The sequence below is a fragment of the Protopterus annectens genome, chromosome 3.part1, assembly GCF_019279795.1.
Source record: "Protopterus annectens isolate FY-2018-M chromosome 3.part1, PAN1.0, whole genome shotgun sequence".
NCBI lineage: Eukaryota > Metazoa > Chordata > Ceratodontiformes > Protopteridae > Protopterus > Protopterus annectens.
Window position 1 is genome coordinate 481,948,340 of NC_056732.1, and position 22,924 is coordinate 481,971,263.

General features: G+C 42.3%; 1 protein-coding gene across 1 annotated transcript in view; it reads left to right on the forward strand.

The window, feature by feature from the left end:
• The window catches only part of ENPP2 (ectonucleotide pyrophosphatase/phosphodiesterase 2), a gene marked incomplete in the record, with an annotated part of 2,364,887 nt that overhangs the window by 1,079,750 nt on the left and 1,262,213 nt on the right, over window positions 1–22,924 (forward strand). Inside the window, 1 exon segment of the mRNA XM_044066921.1 lies at window positions 1,759–1,790. Coding sequence (XP_043922856.1) covers window positions 1,759–1,790 — 32 coding nt within the window.

The window sequence follows — 22,924 nt, forward strand, 5'->3', positions numbered from 1 at the left end:
ACATCTGTGATCTGGCCCCTCTAGTCCTAATGGAAAGGGCAGAAACCAGACAGTTTAATATTTTAATTCATGTCTTGGCAGATGGGTGGGATTGCTGGCTAGGCTACAAGTGGTCCACATGATCAACACCCTAATATGAACCTTTGACCAAAGAAATGTGTAGTTTTCTTGATATTTTAGATATTTCATAGTACAGTATTAATTTAGCAAATGTGGAAAATGAATGTCTTAGTTTTGCGTTATGCAGTGATGTCATTTAAGGCGTTATGCAGGAAACCCTGTCTAACATAATGGAAAATGGAAGGTAGAACCTATTGAACTGCATCTCTGAAGTAAACTGCATCATACAGGATTTACTTAGTAGCTTTTTCAGAATATTTACCACTGTGTGCAGTCCTGGTAGTACCATAATTCATGAAACTGATTTATGATAATGTTGGATGGCATATACTCTAAGGTAGCATACAGAATTGTTACAGTGCACACATAAGAAAACTTCCTTCTGGATCCTATTGATGGAATGCATTCAGAAGCTGTGAATCTGAAAATTGTATCAAACAGTCTAAGTTGTTTAAACTGTTGCATTCAGTGTGTCCACTTAACTGTGTCTAACAGTCAAAACAGCAGTGGAAATGCATTCTTGGCTTGCCACTTCATTCTTTTTTTTTTTAATCCAGCCCTTACCTTTTTTTCCCATTTTTACACATAGGGTCAAGAGTGTCACTTCACCAGTGACGGTCGTCTACAGGCATTGTTTACACCACCAGGTTGCTAGCCCCGCTGCAGTAGTCCTTCCACACTGAATACTGTCATGCCCACACACACCTCTGGCCAATTTAGTATGTCCAATCCACCTTCTGTATGTCTTTGGAATGTGGGAGGAAAAGGTAGTACCTGGACAAATCCCACACGAACACAGAAAGAACATGCAGACTCTGCACAGAAGGTACCCCATCCAGGAATCAAACCGGAGAACCTCTTGCTGTGAGGTGACAACATTATTTGCTGTGTCACTGTGCTGCCTCCTGCCTGCCCATGGAATTGCTTATCTTTGTAGTGCGATACTGTCAGGGGTTCTGTATAATGTAGGGAGCTCCCTTCTTGTTCATGAGCCTGTGTACAGAAATCTGACTGAAGGTGTGTGTGGGTCACTGAACATCTGAAATATAGAACGGTTACTTTTAGATTTAAAACATGCAGATTATATACAGGAAGATGGCAACACTGTTAGTTTTTCAACTGCCTGTTCTTAAAAATGTCGCCATGTTTCGACATGATTTTTGAGCGGGTGTCATTTATATGTTATGCAAATTAAGCAGTTTGGTCTAGGGGCTTCTTCCACTGGTGGGAACTCCCTTGCATCACTATGTAGGGGTGCCCACCCTGTTGAGTTGGGATGCAAGATTACTCCACATGGAACATCACTGTCTGCCTCTTTATACTAGTTTTATTTTTTCTTTTAAAGCTGATGATCTTACTCAGCTATGTTAAGCTGAATAATATATCATCTTTACTGTTCCTTGGTTCATTTTGTCACTCTTATTTCCCTGTGTATTTGTTGCATTTGTATGAAACTGCAAGTGCTGTGGTGTTAATGGCTATTTGTTTCTCCATAATTTATGCTTGTATTTGCTTGAGGTAGCTAGACATAGACAGTTAATACGTTTTACATTCCAGTATTTTATGTGCAATTTTGATGTACTACCAAAACAACTTTCAAATTGTATTCATTATTTATTTATTTATTTTTTTAAACAGATGATCCGAAAGTAATTGTTGCAAACCTAACCGTAAGTTCCAATTTGTTGTATCTGTTTTATTGCATTGAATGTTTTCTTGCAACATATGCATTCACTGGTAGCTTTAATTATCACATAAAAATGGATTACAAAAAGACTATATAGACACCATGGCCAAGATCAAAAGTTAACACAAAGTACAATAAATGTATGGTTAGAACAAGATGCAGTAAAAGAGAAAGTACATGCCTATATCAAATGGTTTATACACTTTTCTATTAGTACGTTTTGTCAAAGCATGCCTTACTATTGGTACTGTCTCAGAGAGCAAACACAGGAGAAGATAGGTATAGAATAAGATAGGTGGAGTGTGACTAGTGTTAGTGTGAGAAGTGTATCAAGTATATGTAGTTACAGGAAGACGAAATTGTTAGATATGTTAGTGTGAAGTATTATTTCAATTTTGTGAAACTGCAATATGGAGTAATGCAATGAGAGAATAAAAGCAGAAATTAAGAGTATAAGGAAGCGTGACATGGTGAATTTATGAGAAATATGTCTAATTTTAAGTACAATATTTACAATTTTAGTTTAGTTATCATGAAAAAATGTCTTAAGTACTTACAATGCTTACTTAGCCAAACTGGTATTCCTGAAGTGCAGTTGTGTAGAATCTTACCATAACAGTAGATGTCCTTCTCTTCACTGTTGCAGTATTTTTCAAAGAAGGGATGTCCTGCCCAGGGCAGCCTGACGTTCTGCCAGTAGGAAAAAGCCTAAGAAAGATCTTGTATGCACCTTACGTCACATTTATTCTCCCTCCAAAGAACGTAGGGTATGAAAGGGACATAGAGATGCAACTACCTAGAACTGAATTGCCCCAAAAGAGAATAGTCACCATAGGACAAAGGAGTCCATGCACATCCAGAAGGAAAACATGCAGAACAAGCAAGAGGTGGTTGGAGGGAGGGAGCAAATACTGCAACAGTGAAGAGAGACACCTATTGTTAAGGTAAGATTTCACACAGCTGTACTATCGTACACAAATGCACTTAACGAGTGCATGGATCATGCTATCCCAAACAGAACCAAGACGCTATCCTCCAAAAAAAGGAAGCCAATCTGGTGGTCCCCTGCCATAAACAAACGTCTACAACAGAAGGAAGAAACTGTTGCAAAAGAGAGTAAAATCCCATGAGTGGAGGAGCTCCCTGGTCAGCCTCAGTAAGAAGCTGAGATCCCTTATAAGATCCTCCAAAGCTAGCTACGAAAACAAAATCGCCACTAAATCCAAGGACAACCACAAAGCATTATATAGCTATGTCAAGAATCTAGATGGCAACACCCAGATCTGCTCTGAGTTACAGCACAAAGGCATGAAAATTACAGAACCAACTGATATTGCCAACATCCTGGCATATCGGTTCAGTGCTAACTTTACCCCCCTGTCACCCCCTAAAGGGCCCATATCTATACAGGAAGAATGCAGAGTCCCTGTAATTACAACTACCAGGTAAAAGCTGCACTCTCTAAAGCCAAAAACACAGCATCCATGGGGACCGGACAACATCCCAGGCTGCGTTTTACATGAACTTCAGAACAAACTGGCTCCCCACTTAAGCACCATGTTTAATAATAGCCTCGCATCAGGCTTTGTGCCCACTGAATGGCGCACAGCAACAGTTATCCCACTCCACAGTGGGAGAGCCACCACTGATCCCGGGAACTATCGACCTATTAGCTTGATGAGTCTGGTCTGCAAGGCCATGGAACGTATCATCATGGAACTTATAAACAAAGACATTGGTAACTTCCAAACTCTGGATCTCACCCAGTTCGGGTTTGTGAAAGGCAGATCATGCCTCCTGAACCTGATTGACTACTTTGAGGCAGTTACCAAAGCCGTGGATGAGGGTAAGGTGGTTCACACAGCCTATCTTGACCTCGCCAAGGCTTTCATCACTATCCCCCATTCTGGAATTATAGCTAAACTCACTAAACTAGGTATAAATTCCTATGTCACAAGATGGGATGCCAACTGGCTCACAGAACCCACACTAAATGTTGCAGACTCCAAATCTGACCTCAAAGCAGTGATAAGTAGAGTACCACAGGGTTCCGTCCTGGGACCTCTCCTGTTTGGTATCTACTTCTCTGAAGTACAGGCTAACACAGAAGGCCTCTGGCTAACTAAGTTCGCAGATGACTGCAAATTAGGAGCCATAGTCAAGTCCCCAAATAATGTGGACATCCTACAGAAGGGCCTCACTGAGACAGATGCCTGGTGTCAGAGCCATGGCCTCAAGCTCAGTGCCAAAAAGTGCGGTGTCATCCCCTTTGGTAAAAACTCTGTATCCATGAACTACCACATAGGCAGCAATCTACTTAACACCGAATGCGTGATAAGAGACCTTGGGTCCCAGGTGGACAGTAGTCTCTCCTTTGATAGTCACATCGCCACAGTCAGGAAGTCCTTCTACGTGGCACGCCACAGTCAGGAAGTCCTTCTACGTGGCACACCTCATCATAAAAGGGTTCTCTTCCAGGAAAAAAGAGGTCATTGTTCCCATCTACTCATCACTCATTAGGCCCATTATAGAGTACAACGCTCCTTTTGGAATGTATCTCACAAGACATCTGCAGCATCTGGAAAGGCCACAGAAGTACCTCACAAAGAGGATTACTAGCCTCAAACAAATGCCCTACACTGACCACCTCAAAAACTCTAGCTTTACTCTGTAGCATATCGCCTACTCCGAGGTGATCTCTGCCTAACATATAAAGCTATGTCAAACCCAGAGCTGTTGGACATGCTACACCTAAAGAAATCCCAATCCCTCCGAGCTACACGCTCTAGGGACATAAACCTTGTCACTACAATAAACAGGACATGCTGGAGGGATAGATTCCTGTCCCAGAGACTTCCTATACTCTGGAACAAGCTACCCATCTATGTCAAGCAAAGTTCTTCATTAGCACTCTTCAAGAAAAATCTTTGAGTGGATGGGAAATAGGAAATACACCCCGGGGATCACTTCTGTGTCTCTGCTGGACAGTGGCACAGGAAAATAACCTTCTTGGGTGGCGTAAGCTGTGGAACCTTGCTGGCTAGGCTTACATAGTCCTTTGGGCCGATAGCCTAGTACCCACTTATGTACCTATGGACCTATGTCCTGTATCACTATTGCAGTGTTCTTCATAAAAGGGAGAGTAAAAAAGCTCAAGAAACAATGGGAGGTAGAAGGCTGAGAAGAACCTTCAACAAATTCGCATAAAATGGATTTAACAAAACCTGCTCTGGCCTTAGAAACCATATCTGACTTATAATAATTAGTAATGATATGCACTGAAGACCAAGTAGCAGCTTCAAGGATGGAATTTATGCCCAACCCCTTGAAGAAGGCACCAGAAGGAACAACAGCCCTAGTGGAATGAGCTCTAACAGAAGTAGATAGAGAGATGCCATGAAAAGAATAACAAAAAGAAATGTCCTTAGATATCCAGGAGGACACGGTTTGCTTAGCAACAGGTTAACTCAAAGACCTGGGATGAAATGGAAAAAAATGATCAGACTTACAAATAGTCCTAGTTTTATGCAAATAATTCCTGAGGTGTTTGTGCAAATCCAGGGTATGCAGAATCCTCTCACTAGCAGACTGAGGAGAAGGGAAAAAGGAAGGGTGTTGTACTTACTGATTCAAGGACAACTCATTTATGATCTTTGGCATAAAAGAAGAATTAGTTTGAAGGGATACCCTGTCCCTGAGAAAAAAGCAAAAAAGGAGGAATCGTCATAACCGTCTGGAGCTTAGAAACCCACTGAGCAGAAGTAACAGCCAGCAGCAAAACTGTCTTCCAGGTACAATGTTGCAAAGAAGCACAACCTGCAGATTCAGAAAAGCCCAAGTCATTTTTTCCAAAACAAAATTAGGGTCCCAAGTAGGAGGAATATCTTTTCTTGGAGGCCTGATGTGCAGGATGCCTTTAAGAAGTTGTTTGACCTCAAAATGAAAAGTCAAATAAAGACTTAAGGGCAGACAAGCAGAAATGGCTGACAAATTGGCCTTCACAGAAGAATAGGCCAAGATAGACTGGAGTGACTCACAGAAATGAGAGGACCATTGGGACCCCTCCCCCCCACACTGAAAAAGGGTCCTAGTAATGAGCATGATACCAGACTGAAAAATCTTTTCCATTTGTACATATAAGATTTTCTGGTTGAAGGTTTTCTTGCTTCCTGTAAAACCCTGAGCATGTCCTCAGAAAAGAGGTGCCCAAAAGGGATCAAAATGCAAACACTCGCAATGTCAGTTGCAGAGTGGGCAGATGGGGATGGATAAGAAGCCCGTTGCCCTGTGTGAGGAGATCCAACCTGTGAGGCAACTTATGATGATTGCCTGTGGTCAGATGTATTAAGAGGGGGGAACCAGTACTGTCTCTGCCAAAAGGGAGTCACTAGCAAGATTTTTGGGGAGTCCAGTTGAACCTTCTGCAGGACACTTGGAAGTAGAGAAAGAGGAAGGAAAGCATAAAATAACATCCCCTTCCAAGATGTCATTGTACTCTAACACAGAAGAGAGGAAGCTGCCTGCTCATTGCGGAGGTAGAAAGATCTACAGTGGATATAAAAAGTGTACACACCTCTCTTAAAATGTTAGGTTTTTTGTGATTTAAAAAAATGAGACCACAATAAATGATTTCAAAACTTTTCCCATATTTAATGTGACCTATAACCTGTACAATTCAATTGGAAAACAAACAAATATGTTAGGGGAAAAAATATAAAAAAATAAAAAAAGTACAATAAGCTGGTTGCATAAGTGTGCACACCATTAAACTAATACTTTGTTGAAGCACCTTTCGATTTAATTACAGCATTCAGTCTTCTTAGGTACACACCTGCCATCAATTAGAGCCTCTGATTAACCCCAAATAAAGTTCAGCTGTCCTAGTAGTATTTTCCTGACATTTACTCAGTTGCGTGATACAGCAAAAGCCGTGGTTCGCAGAGAGCCTACAAAGCATCAAAGGGATCTCATTGTTGAAAAGTATCAGTCAGAAGAAGGGTAAAAAAAAAATTTCAACAGCATTGGATATACCATGGAACACAGTGAAGACAGTCATCAAAATGCAGAGAAAATATAAGACAACAATGATGTTGCAAAGAACTGGACGTCCCTCCAAAATTGATGAAAAGACAAGATGAAAACTGGTCAGGGAGGCTGCTGTGAGACCTATAGCAACATTGAAGGAGCTGCAGGAATTTCTGGCAAGTACTGGCTGTGTATTACATGTGACAACAATCTGCCATATTCTTCATATGTCTGGACTATGGGGTAGGGTTGCAAGACGGAAGCCTTTTTCTTACACAGAAAAACATCCAGGCCCTGCTAAAATTTGCAAAACAATACATCAGGTCTCTCAAAAGCATGTGGGAAATTGTGTTATGGTCTGATGAGACCAAAGTTGTACTTTTTGGCCACAATTCCAAAAGGTAAGTTTGGTGCAAAAACAACACTTTGCATCACCAAAAGAACACCATCCCCACGGTGAAGCATGGTGGTGGCAGTATCATGCTTTGGGGTTGCTTTTCTTCAGCTGGAACTGGGGCTTTAGTAAGGTGGAGGGAATTATGAACAGTTCCAAATACCAGTCACTTTAGGCCCAAAACCTTCAGGAGTCTGCTAGAAAGCTGAAGATGAAGAGGAATTTCACCTTTCAACATGGGAATGACCCCAAGCATGCATCCAGATCAACAAAAGAATGGCTTCACCAGAAGAAAATTAAAGTTTTGGAATGGCCCAGCCAGACCTATATCCAGTAGAAAATCTGTGGGTTGACCTGAAGAGGGCTGTGCACAAGAGATGCCCTTGCAATTCGATAGATTTGGAGCACTTTTGGAAGGAAGAGTGGGCAAATATTGCCAGGTTAAGATGTGCCATCCTGATAGACTCCTACCCGAGAAGACTGAATGCTGTAATCAAAGCAAAAGGTGCTTCAACAAAGTATTAGTTTAAAGGTGTTCACACTTATGCAACCAGCTTATTTTACGTTTTTTATTTTTTATATTTTTTCCCCTAACAGTTTTTTGTTTATTTTTCAGATGAATTGTACAGATTATAAGAAACATTAAATGTGGGAATTGTTTTGAAATGATTTATTGTGGTCTCATTTTTTTATATCACAAAACCTGGCATTTTAACGGGTGTGTACACTTTTTATATCCACTGTATCTGAGGCATACCCCACTGATGGACAATGTACAGAAACATGTCTCTGTGAAACATCCATTTGTGAGCCTGTCTTTTAGACCAGCTCTGAAACAAATATACCGCCTGTAGAGTTAACTGATAACTGAGAGCCACTTCCCAAGCCTGAAGCGCCACACTGCAGATGAGGTAAGATTTTGTGCCCCCCTGCATGTTGACATACCACATCACTGTAGTGTTGTCTGTGTACACCTTCAAGGGGCCTAGAGAGAACAAGAAGCGAAAAGCCTGAAGGGCCTTAATCAGAGCTCTCATCTGTTTGATGTTGATATGGTCTGACTTCTGATGGGGAGGCCAAAGACGCTGAACCTTAAGTTGACTAAGAGAAACCCCACCTCATGTCTGAGGCATCGGTGAACAGCTCTTGAGAAGAGACTGGACCCTGAAATGACCAGCCTGAGTAGAGAGCGAACTGTTAAATCCACCACTCAAATTCCTTCTTGAGTCAGGGAAGAAGTGCACTGAATTTCAGTGGGTGATAATGCTGCAGCTAAACTGACCCTGTGGTACCAGTAAACCTTCCGCATATGACGTCTGGCAAGAGGAAGCACTGGAATAGGAAAAGGCCATGAATCCCAAGGCCCAAAGAAACTTCTGACTGGCATGGTAGCCAGAGGAAGAAGAGACTGAAAGAATTCTTTTAATGACAATATTTGTGGAGGCGAAAGAGAGGCCAACATTGGCACCATCTGAATTCAGTATCCAAGACACAAAAAGACTATGATAGTGAGTCAGGAAGGACCATTGGAAGTTGATAGTAAACCCCAGACTTTGAAGAAGAGAGATGTTGAACTGTGTGTCCTATAACAATCGAATGAGAGAAAGCGCCTGAAGCAACAGGTCATCTAGATAAGGAAAAATTAGAATGCCTTGGAGCCTGCAGAAGGTAGTCACAGGAGCTTGGTATTTTGTGAATACCCTTGGGGCAGTAGAGAGGCCAAAGGGCAAAACAGAGAACTGACAATGAGAGGAAGACACAGAGAAATGTAAAAACTTACTGAATAGAGGCCGAATATGTATATGAAGGTAAGACTCTTTCAGATCAAGGACACCAAAAAAGCCTGGGTTAATAACAGAGGAAACAGAGTTTGAAGAGTACGCATCCAAAAAGAAGGGATCTCGAGAAAGGTGATTAACCGGGATAAGATCCAAAGTAGGTCTCCCAGTCCCCTCCTTTCAAGGAACCAGTAACATCCTGAAATAAAAACCCTTTCCCTCTTGGGAAGGAGGAATAGGTTGAATGATTCGGAAGTTGCTCTAGGGGAGGTTGAGGAATGCTTGAAAAAAAAAGAGGAAGAGAGTTCCATACTATGAAGTAACCCTGACGGATGATAGAAAGAACCCAAGAGTCTGAAGTGATGAAATGCTGATTTGGAAGACGAGAGAGAACCAGAGGGACAAAGGAACCTGGTCTGAAAGGAGGGGTGAATTGTCAGAGAAGCACACTTATCAGATAAAGGAGCCTTCTGAACCACAGAAATCTGAGAAGCCTTGGCAGAGGAGGCCCCTTAGAGGCTTGGTGGGGTTGCTTGCGAACAAAAGTAGATCTAGAAGGATAATTCCTCTGTAACTTAAGAATAGGAGAGGCACAAATATGTTTAAGATCTTGCAAGACTTTGCCTTTCTCTTGAAGAGACTTAAACATGTCAGCAGCAGCAGTCCCTAAAGATGTGTATTATCCAAAGGAGCATCCAACAACTTGACTTTGTTTCCAGTCTCTACCTGTGGAAATTAAGGCCAAGAATAATACCTCATGACAAACCCAAAAGTCGCAGTGCAATAAGAGGGGTCAGCAGCATCATAGCTACACTTTAGTGAGCCACTTGAGAAGCAGAACCTAAAAGAGTTTAGGTAGATTGCTCCTGTTTGTACGGCTGTCTTTTGGAAACTTTCCTCTCCATTATATTCTTTTTAAGCGTGCCCTTTGTAATATCACATTGCCATCAAAGTTGATGTTTTTACTGTATGTTCATTAGTGGGAGGGCAATTTCTGTAGTCTGAGTTTTACGTAATGTAAAGCATGATAGGGTGGCAATGATTGTTTTGCCTTCTTCAGACAGTGTTTTTTTCTTTAAGGTGATAATAAACTGACAATTTTTTATTTTGACCTGTAAAAGGTTTGTGTTGTGGGCTGATTTCAGGGCTTTTAGTGGAAGGTCATATTTCAGTCTTAGAATAAGTGCATGTTTAGTAAGGACAGCCCAAGATATAACTTCAGGGTGGTTAGAAACTGAATAGCAAGTTTTTTGGTTGTTGGAAAACTTGTCTTGTGATGTAGTTTGTAGTGAAAAATTAAGTGAGGGTTCCAGATAGACCTAGGTAGCGGTAGAAAATTTGTTGGAGAATATGGTTAGAGTTTTAGTCTAACATGTTGACAGTGTAGTTATCTTTTAATTTTTGAGAAGACCCAAATGGTAGTACGGTGTATTTTGAAGGGTTTAGTTGTAGTTTATTACCAATGAAATTGTTACAGATGAGGTAAATGTTTTTTTTTTTTTTTTTGTTTTGCTTCCACTTCATTAAGGGAAAGAGCTGGATGACGGAGAAAGACCTCTTCAGCATAGAAAATTAGGGAATTAGATGAGATGGAGTTAGTAATGTCATTGATAAAAAGTGAGAATAGTATTGGCTCAAATACAGACCCATAAGAAGCCTCTGAGTCGACTGTTCCTGTTGTGGAGAGTTAAACATTTAGTATGGAGAAAGAACGGTTTTGTGCACATATGGATTTATTGTGTGTGTGTGTGTGTCTGTGTGTGTTTAGAAGTGCACTGCTTTGTTTGCTGTTTCTAAGGTATAACCATGGCAGCCAAGTCTTCCTCACTTAAAAAGAATCCCAGTTCTTGATGGGCTAAATACAGTCTGCACGTGCAAATCTCTTTTGGTTTTGTAAACTTAAATTTCTCTCATCTCTCTGCAAACCTAGTGTTAAAATAATTCCCTGACTGTATATCATTTTTTTCTATTCCCATGCTTCATTTGATAAAAAATGTATTTTACGAAAATATACCACTGGCAGTCAGTCTAGCAGTGCTTTTGGCTTTTTTGTTGTATATTTTTAAAATGTTCTAGATTTACTTTTCTGTTCTGTCTTGGGACTTTGAATGACTTTTTTGGTTACTTTCCTTTCATCTTCTGTAAATAAGTAAATAAATAATAGGTGTTTTGATTCTGAATCAGATCTGTACCATTCAGTCTTACTCGTGTCTACAGTGGGATTAATAGGAACGTGTGGGGTGCATGCTAGTGGTAAAAATGATTGCCTCATTGACAGTTTGTTTACTTCATCTCATTTTCTTTGCTGTTGAGTACACATTGGTTGTAATGTTGTTTAGCATAGGGAGCAGAACTTTACTTTGTATGAGATCAGCATTTCCTTAGTGTTTTACTTTGTCTTGTCAAAAAATGCGCATCTTGATTTTTATCCTCTGAAGTGGTCAACATAGCAAATATCACTCAGTGTTTGATGGTAGCCATAGAGATTAAGGTAACTGTACTGACAGGAGTTATTGTCAGAAATAAGATACTTCAGATATCACTGTAGACCCAAATGTGTACCCATGGTACTTGGTGATTTCATGATCAGTGCTCTTGACATCTGCACTTTATAGGTGGGACCCAACAAGTAAGGTAGCCACATGTTTAGTAGACCAAAAGTGTGTATGTTGTAAGTCCTTTAAATATTCCTACTTAACCAGACAGTCATCCCCTAAAATAGCCTTCTTTTATGAAGCTTAATTAATTGTAGCTGCCTGGATGAGGATGTAATGCTTTTTTGAAAATAAGCTTTTAAAACCACAAACCCTATTTTGATTAAAAGTTACAAATGGATGAATTATAGTACAGGGACAGCCCAATGGAGAAAAAAAGAGTGTACCTAATGCCGCAGAATCAATGAACTGTCAGTAGAAACTTTTCTTCAAACTGCCATTTGCTTTCCACTTGTTAACTGTGATAAGTACTCTTTAGCTTCCCGTCTCCTTTATTGGTGTTTTGTGAGCAAGCATGGGCTCTTGTCTTTTACTTATCTCAGTGGCAGCCACTGAAACTGTCCAGCATTTTAAATTCTAATGCATCATCTAGATCTGATGTCCTTTTCATTCTTCCTCACTGACGGGTCATGGATCTGACCCTTGGATCTGACTCAGCTGCATTTTTTAGACTTGGATCCTAGTCTCGAGCTCCTCCCTCTACCCACAGCACTGCACACCTTCCTCAGCTTCCTTGGATGTCATTTGCCACCATTGCGACTAGATGTGGATTTCCAGTCTCAAGTGAGATGCAACTTTTTTAAGAAAGATAAGTTTGAACATTTTCCTTTTTCTCTTAAGTATAGCTGTCCTCCCCTCCCTTATATGTCTCACAGGTTTTAGGGACTGCTGTTGGTGGTTTTTCTCCCTTCCCCCTTTAGGCGTCTACTCTTCTCTATTTCAGTGCCATTGGGACTTCTGACTTAGTTGCTGCAGTGTTTTAAAGAGTTTAGTCTGGTTAGTATAGTTAGTGTTTAAGACAGTTTAAAATTGTTTAAGTATTTCTGTTTGTTGTTGGTGTGCTGTCTGCACTTATTATTGTAATAATAATGAAAAATGTTGGATAAACCATTGGGCTTTAAAAGTTGCTCTGATTGTGGACATAATATTCTACAATCAGATGCACATAAAAAATGTGTTTGTTTGGGGCCACAATATCTGTGATCAGCTTGTAATATCTGTGAAGACTTTAATCCAAGAGCTGTTGCCAGTCACAGAAACAAGCTTATTTGGAAAGGGCTTCTCCCTATGTCCTCTTCATCTCCAGGGAATCAAATCCCCTCCCAGTCACACCATGGATCTTCAGATTACAGGAAGCTTCCTCACAAGACTTTTGACTGAAGGCTCAGAGGAAGCCCTCAGTCTACTAAAATCCTGGATCCGACAGCTTTAGACTCCAAACCTCCTCCTGCTCTCTCAGATCCAAAACGTTCCTCAGATCTGACTGGGATCATCTCCATTACAAGATCTCCTAGGCCTTCCACTTCCAGCTTGGATCCTAGGACGATGGACCCAATGGCTAGGATCCGAACACCTGAATATACTCAGACCAGTTTCCCCAACTTTACTCACTAAATTACTGGAGACTCCTACAAAACATTCAAGACCTGCTTCTGTAGCACCGCCCAGGTCCTTTAGGAGTTTCTGTGATGCAGATATGGACAGGATGATGAGATTTCTCAAGACTCAAACCCAGAAATGGGTTCTGCCGACTGTGTCCCCCCTCGGATCTGTGAGTGTTCCCACCAAATGTATTCCATCTCCTTCTCTGATCTGACCAGTGATCTCGGAGCCCCGGGATCATAGGTACCTGAGAGAGTCAGTGTGTGATCTGAGGAAGGTTCCTTCCTAGACTCCAACAGCTACCCTGACCAGCCCTGCTCTTATTTTTTTGGATAAGAGCGGGTCTCAGATCCGTGATATCAGCATCGGACCTGGGGGAGGGGTTCAGCTCCGACCTTCTCAGAATCTGTCTCTTCCTCTTGGCGCTTCAGCCCTCAACAGCTTTGGTACAATTCCATCTGGAGGCCACGGATCAGGAATTGTCCCCATCCTTTCTTCCTCAACTGTTTCGACACCAAGGGAGAATGGGGGGGGGGGGGGTCTCCGGGTCCATCAGCTTTCCATATTGTAGAAAGGACTTTCTCTTCATATAGAGACCTGATCTCTCATCTCCGATCTTCTCCCTCATCCTTCATTGGATCTGAGTGCTGAGCCCACCATTCCTGTCCAAGGTGTTATCCTACCTCGAGAAGCGTTTAGAACCTTCCCGCTGAGGGATGACCCTCTTTCTTCCAATACCTCCCCTGAACACCCCATGGAGGAGGTTCCACAAAAAAAAAAAAGTGCAAGAGGAGGCACATAGACTCCTCAGTGGAGTCCCTCACTGGAGACACAGACTTTGTTGAGGGAGAAGGAACCCCACGATCACCACTGCATGATGTCTGCTTTGGAGACATCTTAGAGATCCTTGGACAGAAAGGTGGCTGACTAGCCCAGCCTTCTCTTCTTGAAGAGTCAGTGTTTTTGGAGGCTTTTGAGGTGGGCCCATTTACATCTTAGGTGATCCCTCCCGGTGGACAAGCTTATTGATTTAGTTTCCCGATTGGCTTGGAAGGAGCCAGACACTATTGAACCGATCCCCAAATGCTCATACAAGTTCCTTGTTACCCCCTAAAGACAGACTGCATTAGACTAAATGTGTTCCTGCTGATGTTGTCGTCACAGCCCCCAAACATGAGCTAGCTGAACAGAGCTCCTCTGCCCATCCATCGAACAGTGAGTCTCGAGCGATGGACAGGTTTGGTAAATGCATTTACTCCTCCGCTACCTTTGCGCTGAGGTCGTTAAATTACTTAGAGCGTTTCACTCGCTTGCAGAGAGAGCCGGTCAAGGAACTTTCCAACTTTCTTGCAGAGACCATGTCAGATGAGGACTTCAAGAAAGTATCTCCCGAAATGGCTACTGTTGCTTCTGTGGCTAATTCCTCCATGGGGGTTATCTCCCATACAGTGAAGGGCACCTCATGGGCAGCCAGCTCAGGTATTGCTGTCAGAAGACCTGCCTGGATGAGGTTTTGTGACTTTGTGGGACCTTTTAAGGTGTCTTGTGTCAATGCCTCCTCTTTGTTTGGGCCATCCGTCAAACGCTTACCCACAGCATACAGGAAGGAAAGACCCTGTCTGCCATGAGGATCAAGTTTTCTACCCCTCAGTGCACCTTTTACAGAAATCAACAAGGTAGTAAGAAGACATGGTTCTGAAAATCCCAAGAGTCTCTTCAGGATCAACACCAGGGATTCTTCCTTCAGAGGCAGAGGAGGAACTTTTAATGGTCGACGCAACCCTAGAGACAGAGGGGATCCGCAGAACCAGGGCTTCAAAGAATCCTTCTCTAACAGGCTGTGTAAGTGCTCCTGAAGCACTTCCTGAATGTCCACCTTTGGAGGCAGTGGTGGTAATTTTTCACTGCACCTGCACCAGTCTGACAAGAAATGCCTGGATGCTAAGCATAATATCCAGAGGTTATTACATTCCCTTTCTCCTTCCTCCTCCAGTGGAATAAAAGAAATTCCCTGACATATCACCTAGTCAAAGGGAGCATGCAGCTGCAAAGAAAGAGTCCTCCAAGAAGCCCCAACCGAACAAAGAGGATTCGGAACTTACTCTTGCTTCATTTTAGTGCCAAAGAAAATGGGGGACCTGAGATAGTCAGGATTTGAGCAATCTAAATCAGTATGTAAAGAAGTCAAAGTTCCGGATAGTTATGGTTCAGTCCATTCTACCACTGTTGTTCAAGGAGGATTGGATGTGCTCTGCAGACCTTCAGGATGTGTACTATCATATTAAAGTAGACTCTCCAGACCATCATTACCAATTCAGAGCTCTGCTCTTTGTACTCTGCACAGCCCCCAGGGTGTTTACCAAATGCATGGCAGTAGTGGCTGGTCGCCTGAGACTGAAAGAATTCCAGGTGTTTCCATATTTGGACGACTGGCTTCTAAGTGCTCCAACCTGGCATCAAATACTTCAGGCCAGAGATGTTTCAGATCTTGAAATTCCTGGGGTTTACCATAAGCTTTGCCAAATCAAACCTTTCTCCTATTCAGAATTTGGAATTCATTGGTGCCCTTCTGGATACAGCACACCCAACCGGCTTCTTTACGTCCACATCGTATACCTTCTTTGAGAAACCAAGTACGGGGCATACTGTCTCTACAGTCTTCTGCAAAACTGATACTACAGTCTCTTGGCTCTGTGTTAGCTGCCATCATACTAGTTCCCTTAGCAAGATTTTTTATCCAACTCCTCCAGTGGGCTTTAGCTGTTCAGCGGTCTGTTCTTTACCAGCAGTTATCTGTTCCTATCAAATTAACTCTGATCTGCAGATGTTGTCATCAGTGGTGGAGTCATTCGGATGACCTATTTCTGGGCAAGCCATTCCTCCTTCCTCCCATAGCCAGTGACCACTGACTCTTGCCAGTTGAGTTGGGATGACTGGGCATTTCAAGGGAAAGACGGTCCAAGGCTTGTGGTCTTCCTTGGAGACCATGTTTCATATCAGTCCTAGAGATGAGAACAGTCCTTATAACATTGCAAGCCTTTCAAGACAGTCTCATCTTTGGGACTACTGCAGTACACACTGATAATATGTCAGTAGTCTGGTATATCAGCAACCAAGGAAGAACTTGCTCTTACCCCTTATGCAGAGAAGCCATGAGGGTCTGGGAATGGATGATATCTTCAGACTGCTTTCTAGTTGCAATGCATACGCTGGAGAACTCCATTGTTCTGGCAGACAAAATTAGCAGGTCCATCCTGACCCCTCATGAGTGGCCCCTCATTCATTTAGTGGCAAATCTGATTTTCAGCCTTTGCGGCCAAACTTGCTGCGACCTCTTTGCTTCCCCCCAAGCAAGTGCAGCAAGTACTTCACTTTAATCCTTCTTCCGAGGGAGTGGCTGAGGGATGCTATAGTTCTCAATTGGCCCTCCTGGTCTTCTTTATGCTTATCCTCCACTTCATTTAATCCCAAAATTCCTGCAGAAAGCCAGCTGGCTGAAGAGCTCAGTCATCCTCCTTGCCACTTTTTGACCTCATCAGGTTTGGTTCCTCTTTCTTTGGTCTCACCTGAAATATCTCCATGGATTCTGGAGCCCAGCCAGGACCTCCTATGTCACCTGTCAGAGAGGTGACTCCAGTCTTTCCACCTTCAAGCTAATCACATGGTTTCTCCACTTCCAGTAATTGTATTAAGGTCCAAGCTTGCTTCCTATTCTGGATATAGTTTTAGCATCCCAAAAAGCATCTACAAAAAGCTGTACAAAAGCAAATGGAAAACAGTTTATTGTATGGGCTTCCAAAGAGAATATTGACCTCTTTTTCTTACCTCTCTTTTTAAGGAAGGAGTTAGTTTTTCCATTGTAAAACTTAACTGGCAACTATTTCCAACTTTCACACTGGGAATGATTTTTTTTCTCTTTCCACTTCCAGATTATGCAAGGCATTCATGAAAGGGATTTTTCTGCTTAGACCTCCTATGAAAGATTCTTCTCCTCCTTGGCATCTCACAATTATAATTCAAGGCCAGACTGAGAAAACTTTTGAACCAGCAAATGCTTGTGATATGAAATTCCTGTCTTAGAAAACTCTCGTTTAAGTAGCTATTACATCAGCAAAGAGAATTCCTGAACTTCAGGACTTATCATCCAAACTGCCTTACATTATTTTTCATAAGGATAGGGTATAACTTTGTACCAACCCATCCTTTATGCCGAAAGCAACTACAGAGAATAACATTAATCATTCTATACAATTGCCTGTCTTCTTTCCAAATTTTTCTAACAAGGGCAAAAATGTCTTGCATCTTCTTGATGTGCATGTACTTCTGCGGTGGTGCAGCGGTGACATTGTTGCCTCACAGCAAGAGGTTCTCCCATTCGATTCTCGGCTGGAGTGTGGGGAGTGCCTTCTGTGTGGAGTCTGCATGTCCTCCCCGCAGTTGGGTGGGCATTCGAAAGACATGCTTAAATGGGCACGCCTTCGTTGAAGGTTGAACGTCGAGCTGGCACCTCGGCATTCATGAAAATCTACTGCCAATCATTAGCGGACCCCTAACCGGGAAAAACCGAAAGACAACAACAACATCTTGACATGCATAGGCAATTACATTTCTATCTTCATAGAACAAAACAGTACAGAAAGTCTGCCCAACTATTTGTATTCTTTTTTGCTTAACCGTTTAGGTCAAACAGTCTCCAGAATCACCCTGGATAAATGGATTACAGGATGTATTTCACTGATTTATTTAAATAATGGTCTGGAATTGCCCCGCCCTCCTAGAGCCCATTCTATTAAATCTATGGCTACATCATCTGCTTTCTCCTCCAAAATGTCGATTGTTGAAATGTGTGCAGTGGCCACTTGGTCAAAGAATCGTACCTTTTGTGATTCATTATAAAGTGGACATAGTCTCCAGAAGTAGAGCTTCCTTTGGTTTCACAGTGCTCTGACATACCCTTCCTTGAGACCACCCAAGAGTTATGTAGCTGTGGACTCTGACCCATCAGTAAGGAAGAATGAAAAGGACAACATCAGATTTGGAAATTATGTACTTAGCATAACTTGGCTTCTGTGTTGTCCTTTGTCATTCTTCCTCACCTTCCCTCCCAGCCCTTCCCTGACTTAGTTGCTCCTAGAGGATTTATGGGCTATATAGGAACCTTCACATTCCTGGTTTGAGCCTCTGATATTTTTCTGTCTGCTTCTGTCCCTATGTCCAGTAGGCAGTAAGCAGCAAACTCTATCTGAGGAAGCTGGGGAAGGTGTAGAGCATCGTGGGTGGAGAGTGGAGCTCGAGTCTGAAACATGTGGCAGAGTCGGATCCATTACCCATCAATAAGGAAGAATGAAAATGGACAACATGGATGCCAAGTTATATAAGTACATAACTTCCAATTATGTTCATTGTAATATATCTGGACTGTTTGTACCTAATCCGTTTGGTCCTAAGAGCAGATTTTAGACTACTACCATCAAGTAAAATAACTGGCTTCAGAAACAGTTGCACCTAATGTCACCTCTTCTAGTGGTATTTATTTATTTTACTACACTTAAAAGTCCAAACTTTTAATTTTAGGCATGTCACTCAAGTCATGCTATAATCAGGACTTCTCCTTCCACCGTGAATCTCATACTTAATTTTTCTATGCACTGTCTTTGATCTGCCTTACAAAAAAGAAGCCCCCTTGAGTTGGTGACAGTGAGATATGAAATGCACTGCTGTGAGCTTAGGATTTATCCAGTGTTTATGGACTTACCTTGGGAGGTAACTGTTTCTGTCAAAATGTCACTCTAATTGCTCTCCAGTGTACAATGCGAAAGAAATATTAAGGAAAACATATTTTAAAGGCTTGTTTCATTTCTTTCAGCTAAATTATTTTCCTGCCCATACTGTCATCTAAAGGAAAGAAATACCCTTTACACTTGCATATTATGTACACAAGTGGTTTCATCTCCCAAATAGGAAGAATAGTAGCTTGAATAATCCATCTTCATTGCTGTTATGGTGTGAGTTTCCCATTCATTACCTTAAAAAATCATTCTTGCTGCTGTGCCTGTTTCCAGGTATACAGCAAAGCGTATAAAAAAACAAATTATTCATATTAAAATTATCTACCTGCCTTAGGCAATAAAACCGTTCTGGCATAACAGTTTTTTATGTTGAACTGAACTATTTTATGTCAAACATGTGCCTGTCTGTGTATATGATTATAGTGCAATTCATCACTGTATTACAAAATCAAACAAAACACAGGAGTGAAGAATCACACAGTTGAATGCTCAAAACATCAAACATACTAAAGATTTTAAAAGGAAAGCAATTTCCTTTTGCAATCTTAAACCCACAATAACACCAGTCTCTAATATGTCTGATTTAGTGGCAGTGTTAAGGAAGGTTGTTTTAAGGTAAGGAATAGGATTAGGGATAGCACATATTACTAAGGTGGGCCAGGGGGGTGTTGCCCCTGTTCATTTTAGTAATACTTGTGAAACCCTAGCCCATACACTTTACCTTAAAAAACTCTTTCCTTAACACTACCAGCAAATAAGACAGGCTTGGATATACACGCACACAAACACATGCATATACCATTAATTTTGTCACATTACCCTTACCCTAACCCTAAAACACACACTTGCATATACACTACATCTGTCCACTTCATAAATCAATCTAATCCTAACCTGCAAACATTTGTGGACACGTGCTCAAAGGCAGACACAAATGCACAAACGTACCTGTTACAATACTGCATACGTCTGACAGAATGAATGTTTGATGCACAGAACATTTGAACAAATAACTCAGCAGCTCATTTTTTTGAGCAGATGAACATTCAACGGAATGTATGGAACTCTCTTATACATGTGTGTGTGTGTGTGTGTGTGTGTGTGTGTATATATATATATATATATATATATATATATATATACATACACACACACACACACACACACACACACTATGGATTCCTTTCATGAGCTCAGTGTTTCAAAACTTCAAATTGCAAATGGTCGAGACCATAAGATTGAAGTTTTTAAACTTCAAACGTTTTGAATGGAGATTGCCGTACAGTGCGGAATGGGAAATTTACTGTTTTCCTTACTGTAGTGTGATCTTGTAGGTGGTATATTTATCAGAGGGGATGCTGGGGGAGTTGCCACCCTGCAAAAATGTAAAAAAAAAAAAAAATGTTTTTTTAATTATAATTTCAAAGTTTCAAAACTTTGATCTTATGGTCTCAGCCATTTGGGGTTTGAAGTTTGAAACTTTGAGCTTGTGAAGTAGATCCATATATATGGCTGTCACTGTTGAATCTAGGAGGAGGACTTCAGGTCAGACTTTGTCAGATCCATCCCTCCCTTTTGGGGCTTCGGCAGTCGACAGCTTGGATCTGATTCGGACTGGAAACCAGAGATCTGAGGTTCCTGCCTTTTCTTCCTTGGATACTTTGGCACTGGTGGAGCTGGGGAGGGACTCTCCGGGTCCTTTGGCTTTCCAGATCATGGAAAGGGATTTCTCTTCTGTTAGAGATCTGACCTCTTGGCTACAGTCTTCTCCATCATCTCCGATTGGATCAGAGGCCTGAGCCTATCATACCTGTCCAGGGTCAGCCTGCCCTAAATGGCCTCCTAACTCTTCCCCCCTAGATGGAGCTCCTTCTTCTTCTAAGACTTCTCCTGAACTTCCCACAGAGGGATCCCTCATAAGAAGACGTGCCAGAGGAGGCACATAGACTCCCCCATTGGAGTCTCTCGCCGAGGACACAGACCTTGAGGGAAAAGGATTCCCCCCCAGATCACCACCAGGTGACATTTCCTTCGGAGACATTTTGGAGATCTTGAAGCGGAGGTAGTTGGTCAGTCCAAACTCCTCCTCCTGAAGAGGCTGTGTTTTTGGAGGTTCAGGGCAGGCCCATCTACATCTTGGTTGAGCCCCCCCCCCCTTTGCTGGATGAACTCATCGAACTTGTGTCCTGTCGGGCCTGGAAGGAGCCAGACATGATAGAGCCATTCCCGAAATGACCAGAGAAGTTCTCGTCTTCCCCCAAAGTCTGACCACATTGGACTAAGGGTATACCGGTTTATGCCATGGTTGTGGCAGCAGCTACCATGAAGGAGCTAGCTGAGCAGAGCTCCTCTGTCCATTCTCTGAACAGGGAATCCAGATTTGGGAAGCCCATTTTTGCCTCAGTCACCTTCTCACTGAGAGCATTAAATTGTCTGGCACACTTTACCCGGTTGCAGAGAGATCTGGTCAAAGAACTTTCTGACTCTATAGCAGAAACCATGTTGGCAGAGGACTTCGAAAAAGTATCTCCCAGACTGGCTACTTTTTCCTTCCTGTCTAATTCTTCCATGAGGCTCACCTCCCATTCCATGGAGGTTGGCTCATGGGCATCTGGCTCAGACATTACAATTAGAAGACATGCCTGGATGAGGTTTGTGACTTTGTGGAACCCTTCAAAGTGGCCTTTAACATCCCTTTCGATGGCTCTACCATGTTTGAGCCCTCCGTTAAAAGATATTACCCGAAGTGAGCAGGTAGGGAAGACCTTGTCTGCCATCGGGGTCAGGTTTTCTCCCTCTCAGCATACTTTCTCAAGAAACCAGCGAGGTGGAAAGAAAACCTGATTCCGGCAATCCCATGGGTTATTCCAGGATCATCGTGGAGATTCTTCCTCCAGAGCCAGAGGGGGAGGTTTTAATGGCATATGCCACCATAGGGGCAGAGTTGGGACTGCAGAATCAAGGCTTCATGGAGCTCTTGTCTGATAGGCCCTTGCAGTACTCCTGAAGCACTGCTCAACTGCTTAACTTTGGAGGCAGTCGGGGGGAATATTTCTCTGCACCCAGCCACCTAGACCTCTAATAAAAAAAACAATTAGGTGCTAAGAATCATATCCAGTGGTAGTTATATTCCCTTCTTCCTTCAACCGCCAGAGGCACAAAAGAAACTCTGCAATGTCCCACCAAGTCAGAGGGAGTATGCAGTTTGCATTTCGAGAGATTCAAAAACTGCTGCAAAAATGAGTCGTTTAAGAGGTCCAGACCCAACAAAGAGGATTCAGAACTTACTCCCACTTCTTTTTAGTCCCAGAGAAAGCAGAGACCCAAGACTCATCCTGGATTTAAGCAACCTGAATTTGTTTGTAAAGAAAGAGAAATTCTGAATGGTTATGATCCAGTCCATTGTATTGCTGTTGCAAAGGGATGATTGGATGTACTCTGTAGACTTGCAGGACACATACTTTCGCATCAAAATAGAAAAACACTCCAGGAGTCTTTTGCACTTCAGGCTGGGAGCCAGTCATTACCAATTCAGAGCTCTGCCCTTTGGTCTTACCACAGCCCCTCGGGTGTTTATCAAGTACATGGCAGCAGTTGCAGCTCACCTGACGCTGGAAAAGATTCTAGGGGTTTCCATATCTGGATGACTGGCTTCTAATTGCTCCAACCAGGCATCACCTTGTCCAGGCCAAGTATACCTGTTGCAGATATCCAGTCTTTTGGGCATCACCATAAACCTTCAGAAATCAAACCTATTTCCATACAGAACTTGAAATTCATCGAGGCCCTACTAGATACTCTGAATCAGAGAGCATCACTACCATCTCATCGCATACAAACCCTGAGGGAACATGTTCATATTATTTTGATCTTCTGTCCCCACCAGCAAGACTAGTACTTCAAGCTCTTAGGTCCATGATGGCTGCCATTACCCTCGTCCCTTTAGTGAGTTTTTTCATGCGAGTGCTTCAGTGAACCCTGGCTGTTCAATGGTCTGTTCTCTACCAGCCTCTGTCTGTTTTTATCATACTGAC